Source organism: Ambystoma mexicanum, chromosome 6q (assembly GCF_040938575.1).
Source record: "Ambystoma mexicanum isolate Mex_15411 chromosome 6q, UKY_AmexF1_1, whole genome shotgun sequence".
NCBI classification, from domain to species: domain Eukaryota; kingdom Metazoa; phylum Chordata; class Amphibia; order Caudata; family Ambystomatidae; genus Ambystoma; species Ambystoma mexicanum.
The window spans coordinates 702,436,362-702,462,942 of NC_090937.1; the positions used below are offsets into that span (position 1 = coordinate 702,436,362).

The 26,581-nt window shown below is 46.2% G+C and overlaps 1 protein-coding gene across 2 annotated transcripts in view; it reads right to left on the reverse strand.

Annotated features, from left to right (window-relative positions):
- LOC138516235 (ras guanine nucleotide exchange factor P-like) overlaps window positions 1–26,581 on the reverse strand; it is a 797,007-nt gene that overhangs the window by 28,981 nt on the left and 741,445 nt on the right. For both annotated transcript variants that reach the window (XM_069631212.1, XM_069631211.1), the window contains one exon: window positions 15,971–16,113. In XM_069631212.1, coding sequence (XP_069487313.1) covers window positions 15,974–16,113 — 140 coding nt within the window. In that variant the 3' untranslated portion in view covers window positions 15,971–15,973. The remainder of the gene's footprint in view (window positions 1–15,970; window positions 16,114–26,581) is intronic.

Below are 26,581 nucleotides of genomic sequence, written 5' to 3' on the forward strand. Positions count from 1 at the left end.
ATTGAGTCTGTGCGTTATGCAGCCTGCAAAATCCACAGTGCCCCAGCCCGTAATTCCAGTGTAGTGAAGTAACATGTATTTGGGAACGTCCGGCCTCATCGCCCACGTCGCTATTGCGCATCCCATACTATTCATATCAATCATTGCATCCTCGCCATGGCCCCTGTCCCAAGGACATTGAACAATAGTACGTTATATTTGCAGTCAGACCTGTGGGCATTTCCTCGCCGCCAGCTGAAAACCGAAAGCGCCGCCCTTCGAATTCCTCATTTGCAACATCACGTCGAAGAGGCATCTGTGGCCGTTTGAAATCACTAATTAATCCATCGAGTGCGGCTGTGTGTGAAAATGGCAACTGCCTTCACCCACAAATGGGACGCCCCGCCCGTCGTTGCAACTCGGTACAGTGATGCATGAGGGCCCACCGTTACTCGAGTACTACGTTCCACTGACCCTTCACAAGTCTGTTCGCGACTGCACAGATAGTATGTCAAACAATGGGACCACAGCAGAATGAACATATCAACCAATGTTACACGGCCATCGGGTACAAATACATGATTGCAATAGCAAGATGCCATTCCCCGAATTGCAGCGTTGTGCGCGGGACGTGCTCGGCCAAAGGGGAGAGCAGTTTGCACAGGTGGAATGAATCACCACAGGTGGAGGCCATACAGCCTGATAACACATAAATTGCACAGCCAGTCTCCTCCCACAACCACACCGAAATGCTACCGGCAGGACTCGCGATGTTGGCCCTGGGGGACATGATAGCACTGCAAGTACTCCAACTCCAAGAAGAAGACGAACACCAACTACAACCGGCCGCACGGAGGAGACGCAGGAGGAGGAGGAGGGCAAGGCAGGGCCAGCAAGGGCCGCCAGCACAGCCACTACCACCACGCAGGCAGCCCGCAATCCCACGCCTCCGAGCACATCCGTTCAACCTCACTGATGAGCAGATCCACACCCTCTACCGTCTGGACCGGGACACCATAGCCGCCATTGTGGACATGACACAGGCTGACCTTGTCAGCATGATAGATAGCCCAACCGCCATCCCACCCCTACTGAAGGTGGTGTCTGTACTACACTTCCTGGCCACAGGCACCTACCAGCACACAGTCGGACAGTTGCATGGCATTTCTCAGCCACTGTTCTCACGGACACTATTGCAAGTGCTCGATGCCCTCCTGCAGCACGCAGACGACTACATCTCCCTACCACGCTCGGAGCAGGAAATTACCAACACAAAAGTGGGATTCCATGCACTTGCCGGCATACCGGGTTGCATTGGTGCCATCGACTGCACCCATGTGGAATTGGTCGTCCCACATGCCATGGAGGCCCAGTACCGCAACCGAAAACAATTTCATTCTCTGAATGTACAAATGGTGTGTGACTCCAACAGGATCATTACACATTGTTGTGCCCGATTCCCTGGATCAACCCATGATTCTATGGTCTTGAGGAACTCTACAATACCACGCTACATGGAGCGACACGCAGGGAACAGATCCTGGCTACTCGGTGAGTCTCATTACATGCATGATAATGTGGGGTATGTGATTCGGCAATGACCTGGCAGGAAGGGGGGGGGTGTGCGTACGTAGCAATGGCATTCCACATCATACGTTTATCGTCCACATACAGGTGATGCTGGATATCCACTGAAGAGATGGCTCCTCACACCAGTCCGGAACCCACAGGACCAGCATGAGGAGGACTACAACCATGCCCACTCACGTACCCGTGTAGTCATTGAACAGGCATTCGGCCTACTGAAGGGTCGTTTCCGCTGCCTCAGCAGGTCTGGCGGGGCACTCCTGTACCGCCATGAGAAGGTTGCAAAGATGGTGATGGCATGTGTCATGCTCCACAACATGTGCATACGTAGAAATGTGCCCATGCCCCCTGACGCAGAACTGCAAGCACCTGATGATGGTCATGATGAGGGTGGGGATGTGGCAGCACCTCAAGGAGTCTGCGAGGCACCGGAGGGCCGTGACATTCGTCAGCATCTCATTGATGTATGCTTCTAGCACTCACGCCTGGTGGCTGATACATGGACACGGGACTCGTGGCACTGTGTGTGTCTGGGACATGCACAATATGGACTGTACGCCTATGATGGCCTAGTACACAAAGATCAATGTCCACACATCTCATTGGTTGATCGTGCACTGTTTATGGCATATGTGATATCATGTAGTACACCCTATCGACCCGCCACCCAAGTGAGCCCAACACACCCCCTCCACCCTCCTACCTCCCCCCCGAACACCAGTGTCCAAAGATGCTCATTGTCAGTGGGCAGTCGCTATTGCAAGCCCCCTCTGCGGGTATCAGGGGCACCCCTGCCTGTGGAGCGCAGGTTCCTCCCAGATCTACGTTGGGGGCTGCCCTGGACGGAACTTGCAACGGATGATGTCTCTGCCTGCTCACGTCCATGCATGTCCCTAAGGGTTTGCGAGAGCTCAGTGAGCACACGGCGCACTGCGGCAAGTTCGGCACATACGTCCTTGGACGTCGCATGCAGTTCCCCCCTCAGGCTCTCGGTGCTACTCTCCATTTGTGCCCTTAGTGTCTCTGTACCTCTCTCCATTTCTGCCCTAAGTGTCTCAGTTGATGTTTCTATGTCTGCCTTAGTGCCCCCACATTCATCGGCATGGTCCTTGAGGAGCGTGGCCAGTTGCTGCTGTTGCACGATTAACTGGTCGAGGGACTGTTGCCTCTGCTGGGCCATGGCCATTTGCGGGGGTGTCACAGAGGGGCTGTTGTCCTCATGTTGCCTTGCCACAGGGCTTGTGGGGGATGGCCAGTCGTCGTCTTGTGGGTGCCCCTGCGTGGTATCCTCATGTTGTACGGGATGGGACAGACAGGGGGATTGGGACAGGTCATGGATGGATCTGACTTCGACATCCCCGTCTTCTGTGTCGGAGCATGCTGCCATCAATGGGGTGTCACCTATGGTGCTGCTGCCACCAGAGGCAGTGCCTTCTGTGGCATCCGTTGGGGGGACCTGTGGTGGTGGTGTTGTGGGCATGCTGGCTGCTGGGGTGCCTGTTGATGTTCCCTCCTCTGTGCTGCCACCTGATTTGTGCTGCTGCCGTGTCTTGATGCGTGCAGCTGAGGTGGAGGGTCTTTGGCCGTTGGTCTTGGCCCTCTTTGCAGGTGTGCTGGTAGGGGTGTCCTGATGCTCGTCGTTTGGATCGGACCCTGTGGTGGAGTAAAGGAGGGCGAGGGTTATTAATGGGTCTGTGGGTATTGGAATGGCATTGTATCACATGCATTGGGGTGGTGCCTGAGGGTGATTTGGGTCGGGGCCTTGCAGGTGCTTTCATTTGTGTGTGGGGTGAGGGTGCAGTTGTTTGGCAGCCTGCAGTTAGGGTGTGCCTGCTGCACGTGTAGTGCGTGTTTTAGGGGTTTTTAATTATTTATGTATTTATTGTGGGTTTTAACGTGCGCTATCAGGCCGATGTGTGTGGACGTTCTCCTGGACATGTGTTTCTGTTGCACTATGTGGACACATGGTACTTCACATGGATGGACTTTGTGGATTTGGCATTGTTTTATTTGGCCCACCTACCTGAATCTTCGGATGTCTGCACTCCTTTCTCCATCCCTCCGACTCCCTCTATGCTCTCCATTCCGATGGTGGAGGCACAGATTTCTTCCCAGGGGGTCAACTTGATGGGTGATTCAGGACCTCCCCCGGTGGCTGTGGCAATGTTGCGGTTGGCAGAGAGTATGCTGCGGACGCGTATCCGCAGGTCGTCCCATCGCTTTCGGCATTGCTGTGGGTTGCGGGGTGCGGTCCCCACCGCACTTACCCGCTGTGCCACCAGAGCCCATATGGCCTTCTTGTTTGCAAGTGCCGTCCTGGTCATTTGCGTGCAGAAGACGACGGCAGCATTCTCCTGGAGGGTCTCTGTAAGCACGGTGAGTTCCTCACGGGAGAAGTGGACCTGCCGCTTGCGGTCGCACGCTTTCTTCGCTACTTTTCCCATTTTTCTTGGTTTCGCTAGGGTGGATGTCGGGTTGGGGTGTGTCTCAGGGTAGTGTTTTTAGTGGTTGTGTGGTTTTAGTGGTTTTATAGGTGTACGGCGGGATGTTTCCCGTTCCGGGCCCATGTTTTAACTTCCGTTTCCGTATATTTCCGGTCACCGTACTTTCCGGTAGGCGCACACTGCGGTATCCGCTGTGATGGGTGGCGGTATTGCACCTAGGGCGCCGTACGGCGGCGGTGTGGGCCGTTTTGGGGTCATTTCCGCCATCGCGGACTTTGCATTTCCGCCATGCCGTGGTGCTCGTGCCCGATGGGTCGGAATGGGCCGCACTTTGCTCCTTCGTGCAATGGCGGAAACGCTATTTACGCTGTGGCGGTCCGGTCAGTCACTTTCCGCCAGGGTCGTAATGAGGGCCAATATATTTAGAAATAGAATGGGCCTCGCCACGGATCTGGTCAGTCTGGGTCTCTTCACAGTGATCTGGGTCAGCTCTCTGGTTCTGCTAACAGTGGTCTGGGTCAGCTCTGCTCTCTGTGGATCTTTCTGCACAGCTTTCCCTGGAGATTGATGGATTTGAAGTCTGGATCTCTGGATGTGGTATGGTCCGGCAGAGCGCGTTGCAGCAAATGGAATTGAATGTCTCTATCTGTCCTGACTGTCTGCTTTTATGTGTTTTGAAAATGGGTGTGTGTGCAGCATCACTAGGCTCTACCCCTCTCCACTTGTCATTGGCCACTTCATCCTCTTCCCCTTGATTGGGGGAATGAAATGAAGTGTCATCATGATGAGGTCTGTTTATGATACAGAGAACCCACCCCTGTCAAATTACACACAATCTATATTTTGACCCAAAAGACATAATTGCACAGGTACACATTTGTTTAAAATTACATGCACCCATCACATATCACAGGAGGTATACCCTGTCCAAATCTGCTCTTCCTGGGAGCTTGCATTCAGAAATGGCAACATATTTCACTTTTTGGTCAGGTTACCAATATCAGATTCTTACTCAAATTTATACACATGTGTGCAAGGCATGCAGGCATTAATTGATGAAGTATCAGACTTTTAACATGCATACATTTTAAGTAATACCCTCTTAACTGCTAGCTTGCCCCCAGATCATGCCACCGGTTCTAAAAACCTCTTAAAATGTGGGCAGAAAAATCACAAGAATTATGGTATCATTTAAATAATCATGACAAGTCCGTACTATGAGTTATTCATCTTTTTCTAAAACCATATTCTGGCTACAGGGATGTGGTTTCCCCCCAGCACAAGGTTGAATTTCTGGTTTTTCCAGTTCTGCCAAGCCAGCTTGCTCTCACAGGCAGTGCTCCTCCCTTTTCCTTCCAGGAGGAAGCCACTTTTTACGGCCCCATAATAAAACATTTGCCTGAGTCAGGACAGGGCTTTGTTCAATTTCCTGCAGAGCCCAGGTAATTCAATCAGGGAAGTGTCATATCCCTTTTGATGGGAGCAGCAAAAGGGCAGCTAGGCCTGGGAACACAGCTGTTGTGCAAGTCTCATCTCCTGTCGGGGGTAGCTGGTGGGCAGAATTCAGTTTCATTAAGCCAGGTTTCAGATAAAATGTCACTTTTTGTTCCCCAGTTTAAGTCAAGACAATTTTTACATATGCAGCTAAAATGCTGATTCTAAGTTTAAAACTATGACATTTAAACAATTGCAACCTATGTGACTCTCAGAAGTAGGTCACTCATTTCTTTTAAACATTTAGATTTTTAGTGTCTTTCAGTCCAAATTTACTTAAACTGCTGACATCCACAGCTCAGCCAGTCTTGTTATAAACCTTCAAGTCACTTCAGAATATAACTTTAGATTGGATCCACCTCTCAGTAAGTCTTTCTTTGGCCTGCTTTGGGTTCATTTATTCAGTTTTACACAAAGTCTGGTGTTGTTTTAAAACGCCGGCTTTCTGATAGTGGTGAGTACTGGTAATGCACCCATTTTTGGGATTTAAGAAAATGAATTCCCCACAATTCTAGGTTGCTTTTGGCAATCAGCATTGCCATTCCCAATGGTTTCAGGCTACTGTGTGGGTAGTCCAATGGTGGTTTTAGGCAGTGCCCTTCTGTGCCCATAACATCGGCAAAATGGGTGGCAGCCTATTCTTCATGCATTTCCCTGGGCATTTTCTGGGAAGCTCTGGCCATCATGATGTTTTCCATGTCAGTAATGCACAGTTTTGAGGTAGGGCTTGGATGCGTGGATAAAAACATCCCACAAGGTACTGCATATATCTTGAAACTAGCTGCATTGTAGGCACTACATATACATTTAAACCACCTGCATTACAGGTGCTGCAAAAATCTTGACACTAGCTGCATTGTAGGTACTGTATATATCTTGAAACTAGCTGCATTGTAGGTACTGCATATATATTGAAACAAGCTGCATTGTGGTTTCTGCACATAGCTTGAATTGGCTGCATTGTAGATACTGCATATATATTGAAACTAGCTGCATTGTAGGTACTGCACAGAACTTCAAACTGGCTGCATTTTAGGTGTGCGTCACACACAATCGATTTATGAGGATCGCAGACACACTGCGCTTAGATGAAATGTGAGGAAAGCCCTTGTATTGCACTTGGAGGATTTTTGGGGGTAACCAATGTGTTGCACACAGTGGATTTATGAGGATAGCAAATACACTGTACTTACATGAGGTGTGGGGGTGGACACTGTATTGCACTTGAATGATTTTTGGGGTTGTCCAGTGTGTTGCACCCGGACAAATTGTGAGGCTAGCCAATCTGTAGCACTAAGATAAGTTGTGTAATTCGCCTATGTATTGAACTTGAGAACTCTCGAGGACAGCCGATGTATTGCAATTAGAACTGCAAGGATTAACCAATGTATTGTGATGGTTAGCCTGTGTATGACAACTCAGAAGCATTGTGAAGGCAGCCAAGGAATGGCACTTTTAAAGAATTAAGAGTAGCCAATGTACTAACCACCCCCATTCCTGTTCCTTTCCCACATACCTCCCAAGTACCACACACACAGTTATGGGCCAGCCAGACCACACACATCCAACATAACAAACACTTGCAAACAACAAACATTCCCTGGCACTGGGCCATACCCCTCTGGATACAACAAGCCAGTTCATGCAATCAAATTCACTTAGAAACCCGACTTACACAGGACACCAGTTCCTCCTGGCTCCTCAAGCATCAACAGAAGAGCACAATGTCTATCCTATCCCTCTTCCTTCACTAATCCATCTTCCCACCGTCTTTCTTACAAAGCCATGCCTGGAGACTATGCCAATGCTAACGGTGTGCCGTATAACACAATTTAACATAACATAGCATAGCATAACATGCTGATTTTTACCACTGTATGGCCCCTTAATGGAAGGTGATATGTCCTGTATGGATACAGATGGCCACTAAAAGCAGCCCATCTATTCTGGCTAATGGCCCCTGAGTTGTTGTGCAAGCCCTCAAAATGTGATAGATCCCTTCTTTAGATCCTTTTCTGGGGAAGCTGAAGTGTGGAGGATCTCAAATTCACTACAAGCCCCGGAACTCAATATTCTGAGTGGAATGTGCCTTTTATTTCTTACAATGTATACAACACCCAGCCTTATCAATAGGTTTATGGCTGTGTACATAAGGCGCAATAACTGAGCAGAATTGTGTGTCATAATAAAGATATTGTCTAAGTAGATGAATAATCTAATACCTTTTACACACAGAACAATGTGCCAATAGCTTGTTTAAACACAAAGGGGACAATGATAGCCCAAAGGGTAAAGAAGTATGTTGAGTTACACGCTGTTAGCATCTGAATCAAAGAAAATGACTGTGCTCAGGAGAAATTGTTAGGCAAGCTTTCTTGAAGTTTAGCCAAATAAGCCAAACACATGGCCTCAACATGTCACATAAAAAGGCAACCATCTACATCCTGAAGTGCATGTATTCTATGAAGTGATTGAGAACCTTCAGATTGAAAACTGGCCAAAATGATTTATACTTCTCGCAGAACAGAACCCTTTTTCTAAAAATGGTTCCCTGCAAAAACCAAGTCTGCTTCTACAGGCCCTTTCTTCAACAATGAGACCACTTCCTTATGAGAATTTTTGTTTAAGCCCTGGAAAGAAAAGGGAGGAACCTTCTGCCTGGGGCAAAGTTTAAATTCTAAGTGATACCCTTGAATCATATCCAACACCCAAGAATCCTTGAAATACAAAGCCAGTATTTTTCAGAAATACTGGATTCAACCCCGATCAGATTTCTTGGAAAAGAGAACTGAAAGTAGCTTAGGTTGAAAGGAGACAGATCTATCCTCCGCCTGGACCTCTTTCTTTATGCCTTTATTGGGAACAGGTTTGGGTTGTGACCCAGTTTGACCATAATATTTTCGATGTCTTGAGGCATTGAACTGCCCATTCTCCTGATGACCCTGGTGAATTGGGCTTAAGTGGATGAACAATTTCTAGTGCACATGGTCCTGGTAGAAACCTGTGCTGGGAAAAGGCACTTTGGTGCCGTGGGTGCCTTATCCAATGCAGCAAAAGTGGAGACAAATTTCCCAACTTTTTTGACCACCCCATCACCAAAGATAACGTTCTCAGTCCTCCTTGACCTGAACAATAGGTTGGCCCACCACCTTGGGGTTGGTTTTTTAGGAGAAGCCTCTTTTTCCTCTCCTGTATCATGGAGGCATTAGTGTCCCCAATCAGACATATGGCTCTATGAGCCCAGGCAGTGATTACTTCCATATCGAGTGGCTCCTACGAGAACGTATCCACATCTGTCAAATCCAGTTTTCAATACTGGCCCTTTAATGCTTAACAGCTGATCTGGGCAAGTAGCATGTGCCTTTTCAACACCCTTACATATGTCCTTACCATAGCGAGAAACAAACTAAATGTTGTAAATCCACACTTGTCCTAGATTGTTTGCTGCTCTTCCTGGGTTTTGGGCACTCACCCCTTATCTATAATTATTATCCAATGTTTTGCATATGAAATGCTGGGCAAATCTTTCCACATGTGTCAAAACAATCCAGTCGCCATAATTTGGGATCGTGGGGTTAAACTGGTTCAACATGGGTTTACCCATGTCCTCCAAACCCCCTATTGTGCTAGGGGTGACATCTGCCATGCCAGTATAATGGTCAACTGGGACTGAATCCGGGATAACCAGAAGGAAAGTCTCTGGCCTGCAGAGCGAGCTTGAAAGCTGCCACCAGTCACCCCCTAACAACAAGCTGACAGCTGATAGCATGGCTCTCTTCAACATACATTTTCCATCCCTTCTGCAAGGGGCTGACATGGAGAGCCTAGGTCACCCGTGAGTGACGATCCCATGAACTCCCATGCACTTCTCAGTCCTCAGGCCGCTGGACTGAAGATCCGAAAAAAGTGAGAATCCTGACTAAATCCTAACTGGCATCTTTTCTGTGCGAATTTTCTAACCGCTCCGAGTTCGGGGATGAAGCCAAGGTTATGTGGATGTCATGCCAGTGAAAGAAAAATGAGAAACATGTATGGGATCCAGAGTTAAAGAGAATGCAGGGTAAGAAGAAGACGAAGAAGAAACACCAGCCTCTAGCTCAATAAAGAGACAGGTGTAGAGCCGGGGCCTGCAAGCTGCTGCTCCTCAAACGTTTTGGAATGTCTCCCATTATCTCTCAACATTGACTAAACAGGCTACGGTTGATGGAAGTTGTAGTCCAAAACATCCAGGGAACAAAAGGCTTCAGATCCGCAGTCTAGAGGGACGTGTAATGCAATCATCCGTGGAAGACAAAATAATGTTAAACTCAAAGAAAAACACCGTAATCTCAAATTATTAACATACACAAAAGCAAACACTGGACATGTTCTGAATGCTGGAAACACACGTATAGGGTGTGATTCTAAATTGCGAACTAAAGGATATTTTGTTTTGTCTTTACATACTCGATTTTATGAGAGATACAAAAGTGAAGAGATTTAGAGGATAAATATGGGACAAACATGATGGCTAACTTTTGCTTCAATAATGAGCGGAGGCATCCCATTAAAACATGTATTGATTGTAAGGTGACACGTGATATTCTGATATGCCTGTGCCCAAAGACCTATGTGAGCAGCATGATTAGATCATTAATACAATTAGCAGGCATGTCAGCCAATCGGGTTGCTCCAAATCCGGGCTGAATCTCAAAATCTAAGCAGGTGTTCGGCGTGAGCTGCGTGAGCTGTGTGCACTCACTCGCCCCCCAGACCCGGTCCACTCCTCTCCCAGACTCCCACTGACTCCTTCTTTGTCTGCCCTCGACCTCCTCTGCCTTGCCTGCCCCACCCTCTCTCTTCCTTCTTACCTTTTGGTGAGCGCAATCTCTCCCTAACTACCCTCCTCACATCACAGCTCCCCACAGCTGCTGCTTACTACATCTGCCATGGAAATGGAAGAGGGGCTATGCTCTGCTCGGAGCCCCGGCTTCCAGTCTACTCCACTCTATGCCAACAGTTTGTTGCATGGGCCATGCAGCCCATAGTTTTTCTTTTTTAACTGCGCCTAACACTCTGAGGGTTTACAGTGGGGTGTCAATAACAATAATAACTAACCAGTGAATCCCCTGAAATGGGCTATTATTGCTTATGCTTAATTAATATTGGTTCCCTAATGCAGGAGAACAGAATGGCACGTGCCTTATGGGGAGACAATACAAACTTCTAAAGATGTGCACGCCTTTTCATACACCTCTGGTAATGCAAATATCTTTACATCATTCACTATAAATCTAAATTCCTCCTTGATGCTTTGCTTTCCGCTGCCTGATCCTCAATAAGGAAATCCTTACTGGCTGGTCATGAAGGCTCTTCACTGCTCTGTACCTTTTCCGATTTAGACGCTCCAGTTTGCCACTCTTGCTCTTCAGAATTTCAATTTTTTTCTTGGCTTATATTTGGTGGTCAGCTTGGTATTTTTAACCTTGTTAATGAGGATAGTGTAATTTTTTATTTTTAGTCAAAATATGAGGTGTAGTAGAGACATATTGTGTTTTTAATAGGTTCCTTCAGTTTTGTGATTATCAGGACACACACTATAGGAGGTAGGGCACGTCTCTATAAGTGGGGGAAGGGTGATCTACCATTCTCCTCTTTTGCCCATATTTTTAGCTCCACTATGGGCCTAACTTTATGTGTTTATACCTGAGTGGATGTTGCTTGATCCTTCCACTATGGAAGCACATACATGGTATATAGACCTTCCCTGTAATACACATTTTTAATTTCTCACAGAGAATCGGTATAATAATTGAAATTATTCAGCATATATGTACGGCTGATCAAACAACCCTTTTGACAACTGAAAAGTTGTAACAAAAGTTGTTTAACTAGAGGTCTGGTCTTAATTATTTGAGCGGAGTCCCGCAAGACAAAGAATTACAATCATTTATTTTTATACTCTTGTATGGAATTTTTGGATTACACACATGTCGATGCTAAACTGGTGTTTTTTGTAAGACTGTTTTATCTTGAGAAAGTGATTGTATTGTAACATGTTTCGATAAATCAGGAAATAACAGTGAACTTAATTTAGGTTTGATATATGAAGCTCCTCTTTTGAATTCAATTTGGATTTCACATCCAGTTTTTCAGTTTTTCTATATGAATTTGTGATCTATCGTATCCTGGTGTGCTGCTGAACAGTCAAGATGCTTGAGGGATGCCTGGTGCTGTTCATGCAAGGTCATGACAATGTCCTCTTAAATATCTGCTATGGCCCACATTATTCCTGAGTGCATGTGAACAAAATAGTGCAATATGTTACTTTGCACAGTTTGTCATGGTCACGGTAAGCAGAATGGAGCATCCTCAAATGCAAAGGAAAACATTTTGATTCATTTATGCATTCATTTTGTCATTCGTTATAGCACATTTCACCATAATTGTGGTCCCAACACGCTTTTGGTTTGAGGGACCAGAGTTCAAAGATTTGGGGGAATTTGGGAGGTGCTATTATGCATCTGTGCATTTCAGCCATTAAAGTTATACGAGGGTGGCCAAAACCCTGCTAGTCACTCATGTCTCAATAGAGTGTTTATGGGCGCAGCAGAGGTATACTATGGACTAAGGGGGGATTGTCTTTAAGAAGATAGAGAGTTATGTGGGGATCTACAGTTTGAATTTTTGTCGTTAAAAGTAGCTTCATTCTTATGGCAGAAGTGATGTGCGGTAGTGTTTGTGTTATATGTGAGTGCAGGTTGTGTGGAGTGAGACCGTGCCTTTGGCTAAGTTGTGAAGGTGCGGTGTGCGAGAGGAGAAATGGGTTAGCTGTACAAACAACAATGGGCCTCATTACGAATTTAGAGGTAGCCATGCCCTTAATAAGGGCATGGCTGCCTCCCAACTCGGTTCCGGGTTCCCTGAATGGGGAAATACCGGGCCATTCCGAGCTTGGAGGGCCCGTTATTTCCCCATCCATGGAACCCGGACCCGGTACATCCCCATTCCCATTCGAGCCGCCATAGGGCTCAATGGGAAGGGGGAGCATGCTAACAATGGGACCGTTAATGACGGGCCCGTTGTTAGCATGCTGGTCACCTTGCGGGACCCGCTAAGGACATCTGGTAAAGCCAGATGTCCAGAGCGGGTCCCGCGAGGGAACCTTGTAATGGGGCGGTACGGGGTTAACGGCTACGGCACCAATACCGGCGCCATTAAGCCCTGACCGCTCCTCTCGTAATTAGGCCCAATGTCTACTTCCTGGGTTCTATCTATGTACAAGGAGCAGTGCTACATTTCACAGGTGATTTAAGAGCTCGATAAATGGATGAGAGGTTCTCAGAGTGGGAGATTGCCTTGCCTAGTTCCTTCTAGTGCGAAAACAAGGTCCCCATTTCATGATTACATGTGGCGACATGGCCCACCCACATGTGCTTTAGAGTTACATGGAGTTCAAACCACGAGCAAGGGTCCGGTTTGCTCGATTGTCCTCCCACAGGATGATCAGCGTGATTTTCCCATGGTACATTTTAAGTGTGATGCATTGCCCACCCTCCAAGCTCATATGATTGCAATCCCTGGCCCACTCTCAGGATTTGTTTCAGGTGCGAGTTTCTGGTGTGACTGCCAGAGTCCTCCATGTGTGCTTAGCATGCCACAAGGATGGTTGGGTGGCAGAGCAGAGCCATTGGAAGGAAATAAGAGGCTAGTAACTGACAGAAGGCCGGTGGAGGAGAGTGCAGGGGGTGGGGAGGACTGCAGGATGAAACGTGTGTACGAGAGGAGGAGAGGGGGTGCGGGGAGTTGGGGGATCAGAAAGTCAGGGGGAACAGCCAGTATCTGAGGGCTTTCCTGAAGGCCAGTTGATCCTCTATGAGGTGGAGCACGAGGGGAAGGGAATTCCAGAATGTGGGAGTGAGGACAGAGAAACAGGCGTCTCCTAGTCTGGAGAACTTGAAAGGAGGGACTACCAGGAGGTGTGCAGATCTGAGGATTCTGGTGGGGCGGTAGCAAGTGAGTTTGTTTTGGAGGAATTCCGGGCCTTTCTTGTGAATTGCACTGTGGGTAATGCACACGTCTTTGAAGAAGGTGTGTAAATATACATTAAATGAACACCAGTTCTCTTTTGCTGTAAAAATGTCACACAATAGTTTTGCTGTGGTCCACAAAGAGCATCCCAAATGACCTATGTGTGTGTTAAGTTGCAGGCACTGCTCTTAATCTAGGAAATAGCTTGTGGTTAAAATAGCACGCATACAAGCAGTTGTGGACCCTGACCCCAGGCTAAGGATAGAAAGGAACATATGTTGAGCTTCCCCTGCATGTCTTTTTCTGTTCTTCACTGCGATTACTCACCAAGCTTTCTGTTCACCCTGCCAGTGATCTATCTTTCAGGGACCCTGTGTTATTTACATGTCTTGCTAATGCAGCTGAAAAAATAGTATTTAAAGAGAAAAAGATTGTAAGTAAGTCAGAGAGCACTTGCAAAGCATATGTTATCGCCTCTCTCCGCTCGAGTGCTTCGTTGATGATAAATAAATTTAAAATGTAACTATGTGACTGTTATTCTGTGAAGGTGTCTCATTCTTGGTTTATATTCCAGGTGGGAGAACCTTCAGGAGGGGCTCACAGCTTTACTCTAATTTTCACCTTTTTGCAGAAGACCGTCGGCTGATGGGCAGCCAGTGGAGTGTACTGAGTGCAGGGAAGATGTATTCTCTGGGAGAGAGTGCAAGGAGGAGCCCTTTGAATCCGTAGGAGCTTTCTCATTTTGCTATGTAGTTGCGCCTAGGAAGAGGTATACAAAGGTTGCTATTGGTTTCACCATGCACAAATCATTTTAATGCTCTCCGAAATGTGTCTGGTAAACAAATATCTTTTTTCACACAATTTCAACCTTTATGAATAGAGTCTGGCATTCTAGCCCAATTTCTCTTACATGTATCTGGCACAGACAATGTCACAACTCTGCATCTCTGCCTCTTGGTGGCACTGTCTGCAGACTAACTGGGTGTTGGCAAGGGCACCATCATCAGAGATAACCCTAAATCACAAATGAACCTCTCCTTGCACAAACCAGTTTCCAGAAAGATGGAATATCATTCCCATGATGCACCTGCAAGACACTGATGACCCTCTATGACTTTATTTTGCATGCACACACCTTTCCTCAAGAACAGAAAGAGGAAAGCTAATGTCAAGAGAACTGACCAACTCTGAGTGCTTTGGTAATGAGTATGTTTTCATTACTGTACAGAAACTCCCAGAGTTAGTCAACAAGGGCTCCTCTCCCAAAGTCCACATATGAGTGTTGAACAAACTAAACCTGGCACTACTTCTGTGGAGCACAATTACAGGACTTCACCCTGAGTTTCCTCCACTAGCACTGCTCACAAGCTGTCATGCCCTGATGCACCCTATGTGTGCATTGAGTTCTCTACCTCTTGTAGCTGTAACCCATTTTGCTTTGATGTCTGCTTTGCTGATCACTCTCCCTTTTATATTGTATGTGTCTTATCTCTTTTCCCGTGCTGCCTTGTTCTTGACAAGGGAGCATCTCACTGGGAAACACAATACATGGATTGATCCCTGTCAACCAGCACAGGTTGTGAGAACATTTTTTTTTAAACATAAGACAATAAGACGAATGACTTTATGAACAGTGCAAACAAAATGTGAATAACAAATAAAAACAATTCAAAGAAAACAGCTGTGATTCCACTCCAGGCGAGTGAGTGTGTTGTATGACATGAAAAATATAGTAACCCAATAAACATATACTCGTGCATGTCTGTTATAGTCTCCTACAACATGGAGTACCAATCAGAGCTTCATTGAGAGATGAAAGAGTGCTGCTCCATGCAACCAATTAACAGCATCTTCCAGGATGCCACATTTGCCTTTTTTACTGCCTGCATTTCTTTGATGGAGGAGGGGGCAGCTAATAGGGTACCAGTAGGAGGCTGGGGGGTGCAGTGGACACCAAGGGGGCACCAGGGTGGACGGACACCCCTGTGCCCCTCCCTGGCTCCACCACTGGGCCTCAACAGTGACGTGTCACAACGCCATTCTGTGAGTGTACACTGGCTGCTTCACTGCACAGCCGCAGACTAAGGATATGTCCAGCTGCATCGCACACCACTCTGATGAGCGAGGGGTGGGGGCCAATTGTTCCTGTTGCCCCGAGTACATATCAGGGCACTGGGCTGTTTGTGCAAACTGCCATGGAGTGCATTATCCAGAGCAGGCTAATGCAGCTGAAACGATGCTATAACCTGCTTGAATCTCATTACTGAACCATCATCCTGGCTGCATGGCATTGCCCTGATTGGAATCTCTCAGCTGGTCTCCAGCGCAATGTAATTTTCTTGAATGGCCGGATCCACTGTTTTCCATCACGGCATCGTTGCCAGCTCGTGCTTTGTCTTAAAATCGGTAACACATTTCCAAACCATAAAAGCCGGCGTGAAGAGAAGCAGCTTTACCTCTTATGCCTCGGGTCCAAGCAGCCTGGCCGTAGCATCCTGCGGCTCGGGGTGCAAGGGGACGTCACAGAAGGAGCTTCTCTTGGCAGGGGCTGACATGGGGCCGTTGCCGGAGCACAGGGCCTTATCCTCCTCTGAATCATCTGAAAGGCAAACACCAATTCTAGTCAGATGCGTTGCGTCGCAAAGATGTGGGAGCTACGGGTAACAAGGGGGCATACCACAGCAACTTTGCCCCAGTGTTGTGTGGTGTGTGCACATCACCCTAGATGCAAAACACAAAATCTTCCACAGCAATAACGCCCGGGCCAATTGTACCCTGGTGCAAAAATGCAGTGAAAGAAATGTTTGCCCTATTGTGAATGCCGTGCAAAATGGCACTTGCACCGGTGCAGAGCTTCTTTCATGAGGTTTCAGGAATACAGAATTCGTATGTTGGCATGCCAAAGGCTGAATTTGCAGGGTTAGATGTCTTTATACTGAGATGTTATATACCGAATCACTTATATATTGAAACATATGCCCTGAAAACCATAATATTGAATGTTTTTATTTTATTTTATATTTTCGGGGGTTCCCCCCCAAGCCCCTGTTTACGACCCCTAAAAACCCACCCTGACCGTTTCCCCCCAAAAAATGAACCCTTTGCCCCACCATAAATACATTCGATATAAGGGTTTTCGATTCGGTATATCATTTTCGGTATAAAGACTGTATACCGATTTGCAGGATAGGAACTTTGCAGTCAGCTAGGTAAAGCATAATGTCACCAATGGGTCATCCAGTGCAACATATAAGGATAGTACGTTGTAATTTGCATGAAGGTTGAACTGTTTTAAATGCATCATCTGTGTCCGAAACCCTCCCCTGTCTGAAACGCGCCCCAGCAGTATCGGGGAGAGGCATCATCTGACATGGAAATTATGGGATTGGATGTTCTCTATAGAGATGTGGCTGCCAGCCCGAAGGTGAGTGAGATGAGAATGAAACGGGATCCGCCTGGAGTCTGCGGAAAGCCAACATTCATTCATACTTTAGCTGCAGGCAGGAGGCCAGTCTGCCCTTGGCATGGTCATATTCCAGGGCAGTGCCCACTCTGTCGTCCTGCCATTGAATAGGGTAGTAATAACGCCTGTTATTGCAGCACTTAGAAGTGGTAGGAATCCAGCACCAAGAGCAACATAATACAAACAAGTGATTACTATGCGAGACAAAAAACACATTGGCCGTTGCTTAGAGCCATAGCACATAGTCACAGGAAAGCGGGCATTTAAGGAAAAGGCGGTGCTGCTTGGCGCGAGCAAAAAGTGGGCACCTGGCAAAATGCCCAGAGATTTTTAATGTTGTCTCCAGGCAGCATAAGGATTTCTAGAAGATTCTGGCTGGTGAACAGAACCAGGGAAATAGAAACGTAATGGAGCAGAAAACTAGCTTTTAATAAAAGGGAGGAAATGAAAAGTAGCCGAGCCATGAGTGCCGGCATAGGCCTGGGCTTGTGCAAGCCACTGGGAACAGCACGGCACGAAGTCACTGGTGCAGTGAGCGGATCCCCGGCGGCACCGCCGCACTGTGGTGGGAACTCGTGCTTAGGTCGAGGCACTGGGGATGTGTTGCCCAAGGCTGTACGTCAAAACGGATTCATGTGTTTAATGGGGTGGGTGCTGTGTGTGTTTGCGTGTGTGTGTGTTTGAATAAACATAGACAGGTTAACAGCGTGCTTCCTGAGAAATCAAATGGAGGGATTTCATTATTATAAAAATAGCCGCCCCTGAGCCCCGAAGTCCCCTACGGAGGCATGTGGCACTATGGAAAGCCCCAAACAGTAAAAGGCAACTGCTGATAGATCCCACCATTTAAGCATTGAAGAAGACCCCTACACCTGATGTTGGATTTCTCACTGATCAGTGTCCTACATGGGGAGAGCTGTAATAATATTATTATTTATTTCTTATACAGCGCTACACACCCATGGGTCACAAAGCACTGAAACAACAGATGATGTTATTATCCCACAGAGTGGTACTCAATTTATCAACCTCGGAAGGATGAATCACTGAGTTGACCTTGCCGGGATTTGAACCTGCCACGGCAGGCTGTGCACAGATATCGGGCAAGCACTGAGATCACTGTGCTATCTGACTGTGTGTGAAGAAGGTGTGGTTCACGTGCTCCACATGATCTGTCTGGATTGTGTTTTTGAGAATGTGCTCCATAGTACAAGGATATCACAATTATATGCATTACTTAGGCAATATGCCCCATGACTACGAGCCATTACTGCATAAGGTAAGGCTCCCGGGGCCCATAGTACAGGCCTGAGCATAACAAAGGCCCCTGGGGCATTACCTTATGCGGTAATGGGCTGACGTCTCGGGGCATATTGCCATTAGTATACCAGCCCATTAGAATGGGGTACTAATGTTGTTTTTGTTCGCAGCTGTCAAAGAAGTTTAATGAAATGCCTGTCGCGGATAGAAAACATAGTCCGTTTTCTCTTGTTATGGCGGCCATAGTAAACAAAGAAAATGGGCGGCCATTGAAGTACATTGAAAAAAAAAAGTATACGAAAAAAATGCCCACCATCGAACAGGGAGAAGGGACTATAAGAAGTCCCTTCTCCCTTTCCATGGCATGCAGTCGCAGGAAGAACTCCTGCTCGCGGAGAGCTCTGAGCATTTTGGGGCAGGTAAGGCCCAGGCGAGGGCCAATGAGCTTGCGTTTTACAAGCTCATTGACCCTCTCCGGGTACTAATTGCTAATCTTTCACAGATGATCTGATCAGGCAGTGGAAAAATGGTCTTAAAGACAGAGATTGAACAAGATAAAATAGCCAAGTCTATAAGCATGAGGCAGAGGGTGCTGACACCAGCCAGCTATAAACTGCAAAGTTTTAAAAGTATATTCAATTGCTATTATTCTCTAATAAAGTCCATAAATGAGGGATGATTGTTTTTAAGGAAACCGTGAGATGGCTGACACTAATCGAATGTTACCAGAAAGACATGATCAAGAAAATATCTACAATTGTGACTATTCAGCAGGAAATACATATAGTGGATTTAATCACAGCACAGGTGCTGCCATTACAAAGGAACGATGAAGCACTAGTCTTCCTTCCCATCCCACTTGCCTAGCTGGTCATTGCTAGTGGAAAAGACCATTTCTATTGGCACAGGCAGATTGTGGCTAGAGCCTCATGCAACTGGTTTACAGTGGCCATTTACTATTGGCACAGGCAGAATCTGGCTTCAGGGTCATGCAAGTGATTTACATTTTGCCATTTATTACTGCCATAGACATATTGTGGCCTCTAGGTCATGGACCTCATTTACACTGACCAGTATTGGCATACTCAGATAGTGGCTGTAGCCTCACGCAAACGATTTACAGTGAAAGTTAGGTAGATCGCGACTGCAGCGTCTTTCAAGTGATTTACATTGATCATTATTACTGGCATAGATATATGCTGATGTGATGCCTCGTAAAAATGTTGCAAACTGATAGTGACATGGCATTTACTAGATTTTTCATGTGTTTCCCTAGAGAACCAACTGTACATTGTATTACATTTTACCACATTTTGTCTACAAAATTGTGCTATTAAATACACTATTTTATCAAATTTTTCAAAACATTTTCTCGGAGGGAGCAGCCCATTGAACCTCCCTACATTATGTTGCACTCGCTCGTTGCGCTGGGGAAATAAATGAGCTCCCTCCACTGAAAATATTCATCACCCGTGACTTGCCGTGAATAATGGCATTTACAGTATTTTTTCATGTTACTCTAGAGAACACATATGTTTCATAAATTGGCCTGTAAAATGCACAATTTCAACAAATTATTTAAAAAATATTCTTGGGGAGGAATCCGTTCACCTTCTCCCAATTATTTTCGGCTCCTTCACTATGTTCGGACACCTGCGCTAATTTGGGGAACTATATTGGTATCTCCACTGAAAATACCAGCCGTGACTGACCTTGAATCATTTATAATCCTGGTGCCCTCTCAGGAGCCATCTTCTCCCTCCTGGCAACAAATCCTTCCTCAGTTGGTGGTCATTGCGGGAGCTTGTTTCAGACTCAAATACCCCCCAAATTTCATAACACAACGGGAAGCAGAGGTGTGGCATATTGCTGGTAAAGATGAAGTCAGAGTTGAAAAATTCCAATTGATCTGGGCTATATGGCTTTTGAAACCACAACATACATAAAATAGATCTACACAAATGCCCTTTGTGAAATGACAAAACATGTTTTGCCTCACGCAAAAAGGAATGCGCTCGCGCATCCATTCATTTGCAACAAAAAAGTTGAGATGCACTTAATTGGGATTAGTAAATGTTTCTCTTCTCGCACACAATAGTATCATGCATGCAAAGTAACTGTTTATGAAGGCCACTGCAAAGAGTAATGTGGAAAAACTCCTGAACAATCAAAACATTGCTGCTTAATTCAAATTTGTACCCGGCATGCCTGGCGCAACGGGAATCCAACTTGTTGATTGGCTCTTTTCCGAGCCATACCACACGGTATTCCGGTGTATGCTGTGCGTGCCGGGTGCTATGTTCCCGGCGAGGGGCGTGGCAGCCCCTCAGCCAATGAGGAGGCTCGAAACGGGGCAATCCCCACTCCGAGCCTCCCCATGGCTGGAGGCTGCCTTCGTCCCCCGCCGGAGACTCAGGTAAGACTTTTTTCCCCTCCCTCCTCCCACCTCCCTGCCCTCCCCACCCCACTTACCTTCTATCCCTTGGTCTCGTGCGGAGGATGATGGGAGCCTCCAGGCGTGTGGAGACTCAGAGCGGGGCCATCCCCGCTCCAAGCCTCCACACAGCTGGAGGCTTCCATCGTCCCTCGCCATAGCCGCGGTACTTCTTTCATTTTTTTTTTCCTTCCCCCCTCGCAACCCCACTTACCTTCTTTCTTTTTTCTTCTTTTCTTGGGAGCGAACGTGCTGGAAACACTTTTGTTCCCAGCGTGTCCGCTCCCGATGGCCGCCATGGAAAGGGAAAACGGACTATGTTATCCCTTTCCCGGCTGCCGTTTTTTTTCACTTTTTTTTTGTTCTGCTTTGAAACGCGGCAGCATTTCTAAACAGAAAAAATGCCATTAGTACCCCGGTCTAACGGGCCGGGGTACTAATGGCAATAAGACCCGAGGCGGCAGGCCAATACTGCCCCAGGTAATGCCCCCGGGGCTTCGTTAAGGCCCTCGCTATGCTCGGGTCTTATTGCCACAATAATTTCTCCAAACATATGAACGAATAGAGGTCTTAAGTGATGTTCTGCAGTTCCAACCATTTTGCTGCATGCCATTTTGTTTTCCTGTACAGTAACGTCTTGTAGTTTTGGTTCCCATCTGAAATGCAGGACTATCAGTACCACAATTCAAAGTGCAGTGAGATAAAAAATCAGGAGTGAATACAAATCTTCCACTAAATACAGTGAATTTGATCTTGGTAAGGTTGCCTCTGGTTCCCCGCCTTGATTTCAAGATATAACAACCCACACAAAGAATAACCAGCAGGCCTCCTTCTTATAATATGGTTTGATGAAGTACACAGCTTATTGTTAACTGGGTTCCTTGTGGGATTTTGCCCTCGACATGGACAATTTTCCAATCCCAGTACTGATGACACAAACGATCCTACACATTATCAGGCTAAGGTTAATGTCAGAGTCTAGGATCCCTTTAACATAAATTCCCCTATCACCACTGCCATCTCTTTGGCAGCAGTTTTGGCATGCAGTAGCATCTGTCTTAGTGTTGCTCCAAACAAAGAAGTGTAACAATGTATGCCACAAGCTGCTCCTCACCAGGGCCCCGCGACGGGGCCTTCCTTGCAAACGCCTAACAGCCATTCATGTCTCACTGCAGCAGCAAATGGAAACGTGCCTGTGCTTTTACAGTTAACATTAAAAGAATTCATGTTGATGGTGTTTCCTCAATTGTGATGGTTTAACCTGCAAATCCAGAATGCACAAACATACCAGAGTGCAGACTTGCAGGTGTGAAAAAAGCAGAATTGAGAGTGAATATAAAATAAATGAATTCATTCATAAGTGAGTGGTTGAATGATGAATGGGCAGGCGAAAGAGTGGGTGAGTAGAATAGTTTATGAGTCAGAGAGCCAATAATGTAGAAGACCACCAGTGGAACATTACTTTCAGGCACAGTGGTGTAACCCTTTCAGTGTCTGCCCCCTAGGGGTAAGATCTTTCCATGGACCAAAGCCAAAGCTCTACCCTTACCTGGGCATTGGGATGGTACAGGCTTACTGCCTCCCCCCGCTCAAATTAGGGTTGGGGAGAAAGAGGGTGAACGAGAACGAGGGAGAGGGGGAGAGGGAGAGAGAGAGAGAGAGTGAGGGAGTGTTAAAGGTGAACAGGAATGGCAGGTCCTGCAAAAAGGAAAGATTGCAAAGATGACACTACCAATGGAATGAAACCAAGGTACTAAATATTAAAGAAGATGATCCACTAGGCAGTGTTCATATGCAATTGATGGATGACACATCTGGTTTACCAATGAGGGAAATGCAAAAGGGCCTTCGTATTGTTGATTTAAAATGCGAGAAGATCTAACGTATGAACATTATATACGAATACCATTCATACATTTGGACTTGAAAATATTGAACAAAATTATGACAACCAGGGTCTAAAGACTAACATCAACCATCATCTAAAAATAACATGTGTGTTTCATACCCAGCAGAACATCAAGAGACCACATGTGAACATGTATGCCTCTATTATGGCAAGAAAAGGACAACCTCAGCTGCATCGTTGTCATTAGCTAGGACGCAGAAAGGAATTTGATGGAATTGATTGGGCACAGCCATTTAGAACTGTATGAAGACTAGGCACGGGCTCCATATTCCTTGATAGCCTGAAACTCAGTTATCGGAATCCGCTGACTCTGGTCCGATTCTTTGATCAGGGTATGAGAGAAGGATTCATGGTGTACCCGTTTATATTCATCATGACTTTAGAACCATTGCCGCAGGCCAATCACAAACATCTCTACATCAACAAATGTGCATGTGAGATAATATTTAGGCACTATTACCGGAGCATGCAGAGTCGATGAATCAAGCATAAGAAGTATAAAGGCTGTGCGACATTGCCAAAACCCTGTGTTTCTCAAAATAGAAAACACATAAGAGGTTTATATTTGGAAAAAATCAATAAAAATGACGTAGGATTTCAAGTATAAAGGGGCAACATGAAATCCTGTCATACCATCTGCTGGTATAAGTTATAGCAAATTGCAAATAGTCTAAATACAGTGCCATGCCATCAGCTGTCTAAATACAGTGCCATGCCATCAGCTAGAACATACCTGATGGTACAACACCTTATGGCAAACCAACTCTAAGGGCCTGATTTATGGAATGTTTTGCATGCCAAAAAGGGACTTTGCACACTTTTCAGAGTGCAAAACTTTTTTTCCCAATTCATGGATTGGACTTTGCGTGTATTTTCGGGACTCTGCGTGGGTTCGTCTCGTCTTTGTGTGCAGTTGAGCACCTTGCGCGACACTCCACGCAAAGTGTGGGATAGCCCTATGCAAAGAAATAAATAGGGGGCGAAACATGCATATTCTCCATTCTCCCGGCAAAATGAGGAAGGACAAGGAATAACATGGGCATGTTGAGGGACGGGCCACACAAAGAAATCGAACGCCAAGTCAAGCACAGACCCAACCGTATTCCTGCATTTCAACGCACAACTTCCCATCGGGAAAAGTCACATGCAAACCTTGTGAACTCACTGCCACATATTTGGAGGCACAAAGTACTCTGAGCATAGGATCCAATGCGCAAAGGTAACGTTAACATAGTAATGTAGGGGTGCCGGCAGATAGTTGAGGTGCCGCTTGGAGTTATATGTGATCATATGCAGATTAGCGGGTGCTGCCTTGAATTACGGGGGTTCGTACGCAGGTTAACCGGGTGCTGCCTTGAGTTCCGAGAAATGGTACTCAGGTTATCAGGGTGAAGTTTTGAGTTATGCGGGTTCCTAGGCAGTGTCGCCGGGAGGCTGACTTGGTTGTGGGAGGGCAGCCTGCAGTATTGCCGGGGTGCTTGATGGTGGGGATAAGGTAGGCGCAAAGGTTGGTATGTCGCTGGTTTTGGTTTGTGTGGGGGCGTGTCATGGGTGTTCTAGGCGCTACTCTATTTACTTTGCGCATAGGGTTACTTTGCAGTTAGAATTCCATGAAGATGCAGAACGCGCAAAACATACTTTTGCGTGCAGGTAGGAGCAAAGTTGTTTTACACGCAAAGTTCTTTGCAGGGACTTTGCGCTTTTGCTATGAATCGGGCCCTAAATGTCTAATGTTAGATTTTGTTAATTCATAGTCTGATCTTACAAATATATATCGATTTAACACATGTTTTTTTTCCAGTCCTTAATAACCCTTTGTTCTACGTTTTCAGCAATTGTAGTTGTAACCTTGGCCAGTTTGTTTTCTACAGCAGCCGTCCAGGGAAATTGAAGTGCTCTGTTGCACCATAAAACATATCACAAAATGTTCCTTGATAATACAATTCTGATTATTACAAACAGACATTCAAAGTCAAGTGGGCGCACAGCATGAAGAATCTTCAATAAAGGGCAGACTTTGTGTGAACCCAAATTTCGTGTTGTTTGTGGCAAACCCAATAATCTTTTTCTAAATGCTAGCCCTAGCCTTTCCATCACAATTTCTTAACATAAGTGAGCTTCAGAGGAGAAGGGCGAGATGTGGGCTCTCATCCTTCAGTGGGTTACTTCTGTCAAGAGTGTAGAGCACACACAGGATGATCAAATGTTGGTCAAGTATTTCACGCCCTGGGAATGATCATATACAGACCATGTGGACTGGTCATGCATGGTGAGTTTGGGGAGACGCACATTGCACAGTGCACCCACTGCAACGGAGCGTGGGCCCTACGAAGGTAATAAAATGCAATGTGAGTGACACGCCTCACAATGGACGTATGATGTGTTCTGGAAGCCAGGCATGCTGCGGCAAAGGGACGTGTGCATCATTATCATGAGGAGGATAGCTCAGCTGTGTGAGGGGTGGATCGGCAAACCTAGTTCTCTCACTTCAACTACTCCGCTTTTCATCCTTCTTTGGCTGATAAAATGAGTTTCATTGGATAGTAACGAATGGGCCTATCTATAATGTTCTTAGCCGTCTACACCAAGACATGCGGCGCTATGGAACATTCAGAGCTACACTGCCTTCTGAATAGGCAGAGGGTGGCTCCAGGGCATGTATGAAAGCTGGGAGCAATTCCAAAGGCAGATAATGAATCACACCTTTGGGTGAAGCTGCCCTCGCCACTACATTGGGATTAAATTACATCTTCCGGGGAATTACCCCTACAACTCAGTCAGGAACCCTTGATAGATAAAGTATTCAAAAAAGCTATTCCCAAGAGGAAATATTATATTTAAATGTATATCTTACACATTTTAGAAAGAGCCCACTTTTCAGTCAGGAAATTTGGAACAATAATGTCACATGAACACACCAACAGATGTAGTTATTTAGAATGTTTTTTGTTTTGTTTTAATAGATAAATCTAAGTTGGACTTCTGACTCCGCTTTAGCTATCACCCATCCAGCTGCATTATCCCTTCTGATAGTCATAATCCTAATGTGTGCAGAAGCATTTATTAATATCATGGCCCCTTGCGCCTGTGCTTGACCAAAGCTAAATGCCATCTCCCAAATCCATGGCTTCTTTAAAAGGCCTGTTTGATCCTCCTTTAGATGGGCCTCTCATAAAACATTCTTATTTTCCCTTATTATTTCATCCATTGATTATCTATTGACCTATTAAGGAGGGTATTGATATTCAAGTATCTGTGGGTCTTGGCCATGTCCGCCCTCCTTATTCTCCTTTAACGCCTCCCTTCTTCCTGACATAGTCTGCCTTTTTGTATTAATCATTCTGAATCCTCGTGCTGTCACTTCCGGCACTTAGTAGAGAATACTGAACCTTTTTATTTGGCTCCCCATTCTTTCCCCACTGCTCCCTATATCGGGCATACCCCTTCCATGCCCCCAACTAACTCATTCTTCCACATCTCCCTCCTCCCTGGTAACCCCTCCCCACTGTCACTCTGAGGGAAGCTGGCGTGACTGCGTCCATTCCAGATCCTGCTTCCACCCCACATCAGACCCCTCTCTCACTCTCCAAACAGCGAAGTACATGAATGTGTCACCCGGTGCGTACAATATTGCCCTTTCTCCGATAAAGGTTGACTCTGAAATCTTCACACAAATCTTAGCTGACAGGTGTCACTCTGGGATAGTTTAGACCACAACAGTAAGGCTTTGTTCTGGGGGAGATCACATTCAGCAAGCCCACCTGCTGGTGTCCATAATTGACATTAGGGACATGGATTCTATCCCTCTCTCTTTGAAATCTATGGACGCAGAGAGAAGGCATTAAATAAAGTGTTCTGAGATGTTTTACGGGCAGTGCTAAGGAAAATGTACGTTAGGAAGAACTTTATGGATACACTCAGGTCACTATCAAAAACCCATAGCCACGGTAATGGAGAAAATCAAGGTTTATTTTGAATTAGTAATAACCATTGGTACATGT